General features: G+C 39.9%; 1 protein-coding gene across 1 annotated transcript; it reads left to right on the top strand.

The window, feature by feature from the left end:
- Positions 1-1,538: 1,538 nt before the first annotated feature.
- Positions 1,539-11,571, top strand: tpsab1 (tryptase alpha/beta 1). The gene is made up of 7 exons (XM_002941463.3): positions 1,539-1,599; positions 3,135-3,170; positions 5,442-5,607; positions 6,629-6,897; positions 8,274-8,443; positions 8,619-8,848; positions 11,146-11,571. Exons 1-7 carry the CDS (start codon positions 1,554-1,556, stop codon positions 11,207-11,209), a joined length of 981 nt encoding a protein of 326 aa, XP_002941509.1. The 5' UTR covers positions 1,539-1,553; the 3' UTR covers positions 11,210-11,571.
- Positions 11,572-13,074: the final 1,503 nt, after the last annotated feature.

The raw sequence follows: 13,074 nt of genomic DNA, 5'->3' as shown, positions 1-13,074 counted from the left end.
TTCCCGGTGTCCTGGCAGCCCAGTCCGACGCTGGGGGTGCCTACCTGCCTCCACTGCCCCTTAGGAATACAGGACTGCCAAGGTTAGGTTTAAATTCATATGTTTTTCTTTTATTCAAAGAGAGGTCGTAGTCTGATGACCAATATTAAGATCTATATATATTTTCTTTTTACATTTATATATTTATTCCCAATCTTTCAACATAAATAAAGTCAGAAAATAATACTCCGCGTTTCCTGAACCCTGAGTCGGGTTCCTAAACAACTCACTTCTTCTGCAAGTAAACGTACTATTCATCCACCTTGTTAGTGACGGGCTCCTTCCATGGCCCCTTCGCAATCCAGGAGGAGAATGAGTAGGAGGAACAGCAGCCTGAGATGAAATTACATTTCATAATTATCCATTGAGACATTTATCAGCCGTGGCCTATAGTCATATACTCCTTTTCTACCATTAATGCCACTGCTTTTCTTTTAGACCTCCTTCATTTGCTTAGTGTGAGCATGGTCACATTAGGGAAGATAAAAACATATATATCTATTGTAATGCCAACTGGGTGAGTAAATCTGAAGCACAGACACCTGCGCTCACCCCTATGAATCCAGTGCTGTCTGCTTTTGGCAGAACTGTATTCATGAGGGGCTGGGGGTATGTAGGCATCCTCCTTCCTGCTCTCTACCCATCCCCTAACCCAGTGATACCCAACCAGTGGCTCGGGGGCAACATGTTGCTCCCCAACCCCATGGATGTTGCTCCCAGGGGCCTCAAAGTAGGTGCCATTTTCGAATTTCTGGCTTGGGGGCAAGTTTTGGTTGCATAAAACCCAGTGTAAAGCCAAACAGAGCCTTCTATAGGCTACCAGTCCCCATAGGGGCTACCAAATAGGCAATTATAGTTCTTATTTGCACCCCTAGGAACTTTTTCCATGCTTGTGTTGCTCCCCAACAATATTTCCATTTGAATGTGGTTCATGGGTATAAAAGGTTGGGGATCCCTGCCCTAGCCTGCACCTCATTCAGACATGCAAGTCAGGGAGTGGCAGCAACCAGGGTCCAATGGTCTGTGGGGTCTATGGGAGGCTACAAAGACAGTGGTGATCTGCCTCTGCTATACTATGCTAATTTAACCCCTTGGTACCTCCCACTTATGTCCTGGGTAACAATAAATGACCTATAGTGCCTCTAAATGTGAAAAGATTCAATATGGCATCAATCAAAAGAAATGCTGGGTACACACTCATTGACTCTGCATTGGGTTTATCTTCTTATAAGGAGCCCCGCACCCTATCTTCTAGGTGTAGTAAAGAGCCCTTCTGACCAGCTCCCACCAGTCAATACCTACTCTAGTTCAATTACTTACATAATAAAGACAATGAGGGAAAATAGCACAGGGAAACAGGATTCATACAGATTGGAGTGGTTGGGTGTGCTGTATATCTAATTAATTAGGGTTTTTTTGCATAAATTATGAAACTGGTCTGGTAACCCTCCCACAGTATAAAGTAGATACACAGCCAGTCTCTGTACTCAGCAGCCAGAGGAAAGGAAAGACTCATGGACTGGTTCCATTTAATCACAGCCCTACTCCTTCTGAACTTGGGTAAGCCTTGGTCTGGGATCTACTGTACTACACATAGATACTCCATGTTTACTGCTAAATGCCACTCAGGATTTAGTTTTTTTTGGATTAGGGGGATTAAACCCAACTATAACAGTGTTCCTCTGTGCCCCCTAGTTTTGCTATTGAATTCCCCAATGAGAATTCTACTGATAAAAAACTTAATTATAGATGCAAGAGAACTGACCAATGAGAATGCTGATTCCCAGCACTGTGTCAGGCCCCTTGCTGGTACCTTACATATAGAGATAATGATGTCATTTTGCCCTTTATTATATGGCACAGGAATCAGACATGGGGGTAAAGGGACAGACTCTAAGGGGCTAATTTATTAAGAACTGTGTTTTTAAAACAGGGTGATCATGGGCAGAATGCTGTTTAAGACCCTACTATACTTACTACACATGTATAGTATTTATTTTATGGAGATTTTTGGTCTTTAGCATGTGTGCTCTTACGTGTTTATTTACTGTATTGTATTGAATTAACTTCCCCTTGAAACTGGGTGTAACAGAAAAGAAAGAGGGGATTAGCTTCCCCTTGAAACTGGGTGTAACAGAAAACAAAGAGGGGATTAGCTTCCCCTTGAATCTGGGTGTAACAGAAAACAAAGAGGGGATTAGCTTCCCCTTGAAACTGGGTGTAACAGAAAACAAAGAGGGGATTAGCTTCCCCTTGAAACTGGGTGTAACAGAAAACAAAGAGGGGATTAGCTTCCCCTTGAATCTGGGTGAAACAGAAAACAATGAGGGGATTAGCTTCCCCTTGAATCTGGGTGAAACAGAAAACAATGAGGGGATTAGCTTCCCCTTGAAACTGGGTGTAACAGAAAACAAAGAGGGGATTAGCTTCCCCTTGAAACTGGGTGTAACAGAAAACAAAGAGGGGATTAGCTTCCCCTTGAAACTGGGTGTAACAGAAAACAAAGAGGGGATTAGCTTCCCCTTGAATCTGGGTGAAACAGAAAACAACGAGGGGATTAGCTTCCCCTTGAATCTGGGTGAAACAGAAAACAATGAGGGGATTAGCTTCCCCTTGAAAATGTGTCAATGACAACTTGTCACAGACTATTCTATTCCTCTACTATACTAAGGGGCTTATTTACTCATCCACGAACGTTCCGAACGTTCTGTGCCCCCTAGTTTTGCTATAGAATTCCCCAATGAGAATTCTACTGATAAAAAACTTAATTATAGATGCAAGAGAAGTGACCAATGAGAATGCTGATTCCCAGCACTGTGTCAGGCCCCTTGCTGGTACCTTACATATAGAGATAATGATGGCATTTTCCCGTCATTATATGGCACAGGAATCAGACATGGGGATAAAGGGACAGGCACTAAGGGGCTGATTTATTAAGGACTGGGTGATCATGGGCAGAATGCTGTTTAATACATTACTATACACATGGATACAGCATTAGAGTCATGCAAATGTATTTTCTTACATAACTGCCCGTGAGTTTAACGTGTCTATATTATCACTTTGGAGTTTAATGCATTTTGTCCGATGTTTAGGTTTCTATGGGTGTGCTGCCGATGATGCCGAGCCAAGTAAGTGCAGTCTGAAATAAATGCCAACCTATCCCATTTTACTGATCATTTTCAATATCTACTGGGTATAGGCAGCTGGATATGGGTACTATGGGTATGTCCTATGTTTAGTGCTAGGGTCTATACCTACCTTCTCCTCTCTGTCACTGCAGCAGCCTATTCTTTTTAGATTTAGCCAATCACATACAAAAAAAGTCTATTTTTTGTGTCATTAACTGCACTTTTGAGGCAATATGTACCCTCACTAGGCACCAACCACTCAGAGGATCTTGATTATATGTAAAATAAACTTTATGTTCCCTTTATAGCCTTTCCTGTGACACAACTACAGTACATTGTGGTCTCCTAATACTGTACTATTTTCTTGATATGTAGCCAGTTCTGCCCCCAATAAGGGGTAATTATATCTTAGTTGGGATCAAGTACAGGTACTGTTTTATTATTACAGAGAAAAGGGAATCATTTAACCATGAAATAAACCCAATAGGGCTGTTCTGCCCCCAATAAGGGGTAATTATATCTTAGTTGGGATCAAGTACAGGTACTGTTTTATTATTACAGAGAAAAGGGAATCATTTACCCATTAAATAAACCCAATAGGGCTGTTCTGCCCCAATAAGGGGTAATTATATCTTAGCTGGGATCAAGTACAGGTACTGTTTTATTATTACAGAGAAAAGGGAATCATTTAACCATGAAATAAACCCAATAGGGCTGTTCTGCCCCAATAAGGGGTAATTATATCTTAGTTGGGATCAAGTACAGGTACTGTTTTATTATTACAGAGAAAAGGGAATCATTTACCCATTAAATAAACCCAATAGGGCTGTTCTGCCCCCAATAAGGGGTAATTATATCTTAGTTGGGATCAAGTACAGGTACTGTTTTATTATTACAGAGAAAAGGGAATCATTTAACCATGAAATAAACCCAATAGGGCTGTTCTGCCCCCAATAAGGGGTAATTATATCTTAGTTGGGATCAAGTACAGGTACTGTTTTATTATTACAGAGAAAAGGGAATCATTTACCCATTAAATAAACCCAATAGGGCTGTTCTGCCCCAATAAGGGGTAATTATATCTTAGTTGGGATCAAGTACAGGTACTGTTTTATTATTACAGAGAAAAGGGAATCATTTAACCATGAAATAAACCCAATAGGGCTGTTCTGCCCCAATAAGGGGTAATTATATCTTAGTTGGGATCAAGTACAGGTACTGTTTTATTATTACAGAGAAAAGGGAATCATTTAACCATGAAATAAACCCAATAGGGCTGTTCTACCCCCAATAAGGGGTAATTATATCTTAGTTGGGATCAAGTACAGGTACTGTTTTATTATTACAGAGAAAAGGGAATCATTTAACCATGAAATAAACCCAATAGGGCTGTTCTACCCCCAATAAGGGGTAATTATATCTTAGTTGGGATCAAGTACAGGTACTGTTTTATTATTACAGAGAAAAGGGAATCATTTAACCATTAAATAAACCCAATAGGGCTGTTCTGCCCCCAATAAGGGGTAATTATATCTTAGTTGGGATCAAGTACAGGTACTGTTTTATTATTACAGAGAAAAGGGAATCATTTAACCATGAAATAAACCCAATAGGGCTGTTCTACCCCCAATAAGGGGTAATTATATCTTAGTTGGGATCAAGTACAGGTACTGTTTTATTATTACAGAGAAAAGGGAATCATTTAACCATGAAATAAACCCAATAGGGCTGTTCTGACCCAATAAGGGGTAATTATATCTTAGTTGGGATCAAGTACAGGTACTGTTTTATTATTACAGAGAAAAGGGAATCATTTAACCATGAAATAAACCCAATAGGGCTGTTCTGACCCAATAAGGGGTAATTATATCTTAGTTGGGATCAAGTATAGGTACTGTTTTATTATTACAGAGAAAAGGGAATCATTTAACCATGAAATAAACCCAATAGGACTGTTCTGCCCCAATAAGGGGTAATTATATCTTAGTTGGGATCAAGTACAGGTACTGTTGTATTATTACAGAGAAAAGGGAATCATTTTTCAAAATTGTAATTATTTGATTAAGATGGAGTCTATGGGAGATGGTCTTCTCTTAATTCTGAGCTTTCTGCATAATGGGTTTCCAGATAACAGATCCCATACCTGTATTTAGTTTTAATACACTTGTGATCATTTGGTTCACTTTACCGTAGTTTGTTATACAATTAGGCGGTGACTAATATACACAATTCCACACACTTTCTATTTTTGCTACTTCTTCCAACTTGCAGCCTGTGGAAAATCTAATGTGGGCACCAATCGCATCGCGGGAGGGCACGAAGCAACGAAGGGTGAATTTCCTTGGCAAGTAGCTGTGTGGCTTCCTGGTAAAATGTTCTGTGGTGGGACTCTCCTCAGCAATACCTGGGTCCTGACTTCGGCGCAGTGCTTAGACGGGTCAGTGTACATACATATATACACATATGGATGGGGGTGTGGTTTTTATATGAATAACAAAAATGTTGAATGTACGGTATATACCCACTATGGGAAATTAAAAGAGAAGCATATCTATTTTCATGCCTAAATCAAGATTTCAAAGATTCACCAGATAAGGAAAACCACTGACTGAGTGTCTCATGTTTTACATTCAAATCATTAAGATTGAGGAGACCACCTCATACATATGCAAATAAACAAAAGGAATTCTGGGACTAACCCCAAAGAAACTCCCAAAAAATCCCATTTACATGGGTTTATCCTATTGGCTAAAGGTTACCCACTGTTGTTTTTAAAGCAAAAGCCAGGGTAATAGTTCTGATGGGCAAGTATAGACTGATTTTTGCCTTTCTTGGGGCTCATCAGTGTAGTGCAGGGGGTTTCTGGTCAGCTTTATCATTGAGCTAGGAGTGTGGATTTCCAATCAAATAATTAGGATTGAAGAGACCTCCTCATACATATGCAAATAGACAAAAGGAATTCTTTGAACTAACCCCAAACATCTCCAAGAAAATCCCATTTACTTTGGCTTTATCCTATAGGCTAAAGCTCACTTATTGGGTTTTAAAAGCAGGACAATAGCTGATTAGAATCCAAACTACAACATTTTGAAGACAGTTTCCTTGGGATTTCTGCATTGCCCATTGGGGAAAGTACAAACTGTGCCAGAAGGTCTATATACTAAAGCAGCATACTATATAGGGCTCCCTATATGCTAAAGCAACTGATATTAGTAGGCCAGCAACTTTGGAGCAAAGTATGGTTGAGCATCAAGGGATTTAAAGAAGCTCCGTCGTGACAGCCCATGGAAGTTACAAGAAGTAGAGATGGTAGGAAAGATAATGTAATGCAAAACAATTTGCTACTGATTTACAAAAAGACCCCAATAACTTTGAACCCATCTGAAGGTGGGCCTTCTATTGTCATCTCAAGTATCATTTACACACTGACTGATATATATATTTTCTGTCTTTTATAGACACAATGCCTCCTCTGTTGTTGTTATACTTGGATCCATTAAATTATCTGGAAACCCCAAAGAGGAAACTGCCATTCCAGCAAAAAGAATCATTATACACCCTTATTACTATTTCTCGAACTACAGTGGGGATCTTGCCCTTATAGAACTTGAAAAACCAGTGGATTTCACTACCTATATCACCCCACTTTGTCTTCCTCCGCCCACGGTAACATTTACGCCAGGTCAGCTTTGCTATGTGGCCGGCTGGGGACAAAAGAAGTTTAATGGTGAGTATCCTTCCATTTCACTTGTAGAATTTCTTAATCCGATTGGGATTTTAGTTGCAAAGACGGGATTTTATAATTCAGAAAAGCCCCGAAGCAGATATTGATCTTACTCTAATGATATAAGGTTTCAGATATATGTTCTTATGGTTTTAAGTTGGTTTTTCTTGATGTTGGGTTGAGTTTATTCCTGTTGATGACTCTGGTGGCCTTGCTATATACAGGCTTTATATTCCATAGATTTTGTAAACACTGTCCCATTAAGGAGATATTATAAGCCCTCCTTTTCACCAATCATACAGCTATACCTTTAAGGTTCTACCCCCAATAAGGGGTAATTATATCTTAGTTGGGATCAAGTACAGGTACTGTTTTATTATTACAGAGAAAAGGGAATCATTTAACCATTAAATAAACCCAATAGGGCTGTTCTGCCCCCAATAAGGGGTAATTATATCTTAGTTGGGATCAAGTACAGGTACTGTTTTATTATTACAGAGAAAAGGGAATCATTTAACCATGAAATAAACCCAATAGGGCTGTTCTGCCCCCAATAAGGGGTAATTATATCTTAGTTGGGATCAAGTACAGGTACTGTTTTATTATTACAGAGAAAAGGGAATCATTTAACCATGAAATAAACCCAATAGGGCTGTTCTGCCCCCAATAAGGGGTAATTATATCTTAGTTGGGATCAAGTACAGGTACTGTTTTATTATTACAGAGAAAGGGGAATCATTTAACCATGAAATAAACCCAATAGGGCTGTTCTGCCCCCAATAAGGGGTAATTAAATCTTAGTTGGGATCAAGTACAGGTACTGTTTTATTATTACAGAGAAAAGGGAATCATTTAACCATGAAATAAACCCAATAGGGCTGTTCTGCCCCCAATAAGGGGTAATTATATCTTAGTTGGGATCAAGTACAGGTACTGTTTTATTATTACAGAGAAAAGGGAATCATTTAACCATTAAATAAACCCAATAGGGCTGTTCTGCCCCCAATAAGGGGTAATTATATCTTAGTTGGGATCAAGTACAGGTACTGTTTTATTATTACAGAGAAAAGGGAATCATTTAACCATGAAATAAACCCAATAGGGCTGTTCTGCCCCCAATAAGGGGTAATTATATCTTAGTTGGGATCAAGTACAGGTACTGTTTTATTATTACAGAGAAAAGGGAATCATTTAACCATGAAATAAACCCAATAGGGCTGTTCTGCCCCCAATAAGGGTTAATTATATCTTAGTATATAAAGATATATCAAACAAATAGGAAAATTATATCTGTTTAAAGATGCTTATAGCTTCTTATGGCTTTAGACCAATAAGTTGGTACTTGGTTCATTTTATCATGAAGATGTTTTCTCTCGCAGATAGTGAGGGCATATCTGATGTCCTGCGGGGGGCGGAAGTGCGCTTGATCACTTCAGAGCTTTGCCAGGATTACTACAACATGAAGAATGATTATAATATAACTGGAGATGTGATTACGAATGATACGATTTGTGCAAGGGACATCCATGGCGTACACAGGATCTGCCGTGTGAGTGATCTTATCTGGAAACAGAAATAATTAACCAAAAAAATAACGTTTAAATCTATGGTGACGATTAAGAATTCCTGATCATTTTTACTTCTTGTTTATTCTATATAAAGAGCTACTAAAAACCAAAATGTATATATCTCCTCAAAACAATGTTTTTAACTTATACACATAGGGTGATGGAGGCGGGCCCCTTGCGTGTCCTGCGGGTAACAGCTGGTACGTGGTGGGAGTGGCCAGTTTTGTTGTTCTCTGTGGAGAGATGGGGCACCCCGGGGTTTACACATCTGTCCCTTACTATATGGACTGGATACAGGAGTATGTCTCTAGTGCTGCAGGAAGAATAGGATCTGGAATGGAACTAAATCCCCTGAGCTTGATGTCCTTTGTCCAGTCTCTGTGCTGGTGAGTTCCACTTCATCCATTTGTGCTCCATGTGCTTTAATGTTCATATTTTAACTATGTTCCTGGTTCAGGCGTAGGATCCAGAATTCTAGATAAGAGGTCTTTCTGTAATGTAGAGCACCATGCATTAAAGGGGCTGTAAACCCAATCCAACATTTTTATTCACCAATAGGAATTCTACCGAACAAAAACCTCATTATAAATGAAAAATAATTGACCAATGAGAATGCTGATTCCCAGCACTGTGTCAGGCCCCTTGCTTGCACCTTACATATAGAGATAATTATATAAATGATAAGGATATTAGCAGTCACTGAGGGGTTCTGTGCCCATATAAAGGCACAAGGCTGCAGGCTGAGTTATACAGGGAACTCTGAGTATCACTCATGTATTATAAGGGATAATGTACCCCCTACTGTAAATGATAAGGATATTAGCAGTCACTGAGGGGTTCTGTGCCCATATAAAGGCACAAGGCTGCAGGCTGAGTTATACAGGGAACTCTGAGTATCACTCATGTATTATAAGGGATAATGTACCCCCTACTGTAAATGATAAGGATATTAGCAGTCACTGAGGGGTTCTGTTTCCCCCATATAAAGGCACAAGGCTGCAGGCTGAGTTATACAGGGAACTCTGAGTATCACTCATGTATTATAAGGGATAATGTACCCCCTACTGTAAATGATAAGGATATTAGCAGTCACTGAGGGGTTCTGTGCCCCCCATATAAAGGCACAAGGCTGCAGGCTGAGTTATACAGGGAACTCTGAGTATCACTCATGTATTATAAGGGATAATGTACCCCCTACTGTAAATGATAAGGATATTAGCAGTCACTGAGGGGTTCTGTGCCCCCCATATAAAGACACAAGGCTGCAGGCTGAGTTATACAGGGAACTCTGAGTATCACTCATGTATTATAAGGGATAATGTACCCCCTACTGTAAATGATAAGGATATTAGCAGTCACTGAGGGGTTCTGTGCCCATATAAAGGCACAAGGCTGCAGGCTGAGTTATACAGGGAACTCTGAGTATCACTCATGTATTATAAGGGATAATGTACCCCCTACTGTAAATGATAAGGATATTAGCAGTCACTGAGGGGTTCTGTGCCCATATAAAGGCACAAGGCTGCAGGCTGAGTTATACAGGGAACTCTGAGTATCACTCATGTATTATAAGGGATAATGTACCCCCTACTGTAAATGATAAGGATATTAGCAGTCACTGAGGGGTTCTGTGCCCCCCATATAAAGGCACAAGGCTGCAGGCTGAGTTATACAGGGAACTCTGAGTATCACTCATGTATTATAAGGGATAATGTACCCCCTACTGTAAATGATAAGGATATTAGCAGTCACTGAGGGGTTCTGTGCCCCCCATATAAAGACACAAGGCTGCAGGCTGAGTTATACAGGGAACTCTGAGTATCACTCATGTATTATAAGGGATAATGTACCCCCTACTGTAAATGATAAGGATATTAGCAGTCACTGAGGGGTTCTGTGCCCATATAAAGGCACAAGGCTGCAGGCTGAGTTATACAGGGAACTCTGAGTATCACTCATGTATTATAAGGGATAATGTACCCCCTACTGTAAATGATAAGGATATTAGCAGTCACTGAGGGGTTCTGTGCCCATATAAAGGCACAAGGCTGCAGGCTGAGTTATACAGGGAACTCTGAGTATCACTCATGTATTATAAGGGATAATGTACCCCCTACTGTAAATGATAAGGATATTAGCAGTCACTGAGGGGTTCTGTGCCCATATAAAGGCACAAGGCTGCAGGCTGAGTTATACAGGGAACTCTGAGTATCACTCATGTATTATAAGGGATAATGTACCCCCTACTGTAAATGATAAGGATATTAGCAGTCACTGAGGGGTTCTGTGCCCATATAAAGGCACAAGGCTGCAGGCTGAGTTATACAGGGAACTCTGAGTATCACTCATGTATTATAAGGGATAATGTACCCCCTACTGTAAATGATAAGGATATTAGCAGTCACTGAGGGGTTCTGTGCCCATATAAAGGCACAAGGCTGCAGGCTGAGTTATACAGGGAACTCTGAGTATCACTCATGTACTATAAGGGATAATGTACCCCCTACTGTAAATGATAAGGATATGTATTATATAACACTTGACGGGATCATGTTTTAAATACTCTTGCACATTCTTAAATGTTTTTTGTTAATAAACAGTCATTGCAATACTATACTGTATTTTTGAACTTACAGAAATAATGCACACAAATGTAATTGTTATTCTTTTTTTTTTGTAACAGGATGCTTATTAGAGACCCATGGCTTGTTCTGAGTGTGAGTGCCGCTACTTGGCTGGGGAGCTGAGCTTTGGAGACAACACTATGGGCTATAGACTCTCCGGGCTACAAAGATTTTAGTAATACTCACTGAGTAAATGTACTTGATACTTGTCATATATTGATTCACCCGTCCATGCTGCACCATTGTTTAATGTATTGGGAGCCTATTGATATCTAAATGGCCACAGTATAATATAAAAGTGCAGGTAGACCTTCCTGAGTAAGAGCATAAAGCTCCCCCCACTGTACTGTAAGATATACCATTCAGTCTACATGTGCTCTTTTGTAAGAAATGTATCATATTTTATTTACAATTCTGTTATTGTGTTTACTATGATCATTAGCGTATAATATATTAAAAATGTAAATAAAAAAAATTACTCACAATGAATGAGTCTGTAAGTACTCCTTTGGACATGTTAGGAAAATAACATCTTCGCATCTCTGTAGGGCAACTTGGAACAAAGGTCGTTTCTTGGACAAAATGGCACAAAGGCCTCCACTGTTGTACTTTGGGTAAGATTGGAGCAATAGTCGTTCCTTGGACAAAATGGCACAAAGGCCTCCACTGTTGTACTTTGGGTAAGATTGGAGCAGTAGCCGTTTCTTGGACAAAATGGCACAAAGGCCTCCACTGTTGTACTTTGGGTAAGATTGGAGCAGTAGCCGTTTCTTGGACAAAATGGCACAAAGGCCTCCACTGTTGTACTTTGGGTAAGATTGGAGCAGTAGCCGTTTCTTGGACAAAATGGCACAAAGGCCTCCACTGTTGTACTTTGGGTAAGATTGGAGCAGTAGCCGTTTCTTGGACAAAATGGCACAAAGGCCTCCACTGTTGTACTTTGGGTAAGATTGGAGCAGTAGCCGTTTCTTGGACAAAATGGCACAAAGGCCTCCACTGTTGTACTTTGGGTAAGATTGGAGCAGTAGCCGTTTCTTGGACAAAATGGCACAAAGGTCTCCACTGTTGTATGCCTTCATATAGGCACCTATGGGAGAGCTCGAGACACTGTCTGTCTTTGGGTCCTTTCACTGGGACCAGTTGGGACATAGTCCTCAGTTCCAGCTCCTTATGCACAACTCTTTGAACACAACTTGTGTGTAGCATCCAGTACTATCTGCATTTCCCTATGCATATCAGTCATTTTTTTGTTGTTCTAACTTTGCCTTCCCAAAAACTCTTGTCTCTCTCTCTCCCTTCCTTAAGATATAAATTATTAAAAAATATATAGATATACACACACATACATAAGATGATAGATTACATTGATAGACATTGTGCCAAAGATAAATATAATGTATTCTGTACAGGGAATATATATGTTTTACAAATATGAGCAAATCTGTGATGTCTCACCAGAAAAGGTAAAAATTCACAAAAAACATATTGAAGTCAATGGTCATTTTTTTCATGGCGACGTGGGACTTTTTTTTTCTTTTTACCACTCAACTTTTTTTTGCACCCATTGGAGTCTATGGGGGTCTAGGGTGTTTTCACAAAACCTGGTGAAAAAAAAATCACCCATCGCTACCCAGCACTATGTCAGGCACCCTGCTGTTACACATTATTCCGTTGTTTTAATACAGTGGAATCACACATCAGAAGGGAGAACTGCTCTTTAGTTGTTCTGTAATATAAAAGGTTTGTTTGTATTTAATTAGTGCTGAAACAATGGCCATAGGTAAGGATGGGGTGGGGGGTGTCTGTCTATTTTTCAGCAAAAGAATGACCTGGTCAGACTGGGCTGGCGGGGTACCGGGAAAAAAACCTGTTGGGCCCCGCCCACCCAGACCTGATCCCCCATTGCACTCCCCCATTGATTTTGCTCCCCCAATTGTGCCAAAGATAAATATAATGTATGCTGTACAGGGAATATATTTGTTTTACAA

Source organism: Xenopus tropicalis, chromosome 9 (genome assembly GCF_000004195.4).
Source record: "Xenopus tropicalis strain Nigerian chromosome 9, UCB_Xtro_10.0, whole genome shotgun sequence".
Lineage (NCBI taxonomy): Eukaryota > Metazoa > Chordata > Amphibia > Anura > Pipidae > Xenopus > Xenopus tropicalis.
Note: the sequence above shows the minus strand (reverse complement) of the source record. Positions and strands in the feature narration are given on the sequence as shown.

Bases quoted from the DNA above. Each gene is read 5' to 3' on its own strand.
- tpsab1 (XM_002941463.3), top strand. From the start codon at position 1,554: ATGGACTGGTTCCATTTAATCACAGCCCTACTCCTTCTGAACTTGG. The intron at 1,600-3,134 runs GTAAGCCTTGGT...TCCGATGTTTAG, and splicing joins CCTACTCCTTCTGAACTTGG to GTTTCTATGGGTGTGCTGCC. The intron at 6,898-8,273 runs GTGAGTATCCTT...TTTCTCTCGCAG, and splicing joins GGGACAAAAGAAGTTTAATG to ATAGTGAGGGCATATCTGAT.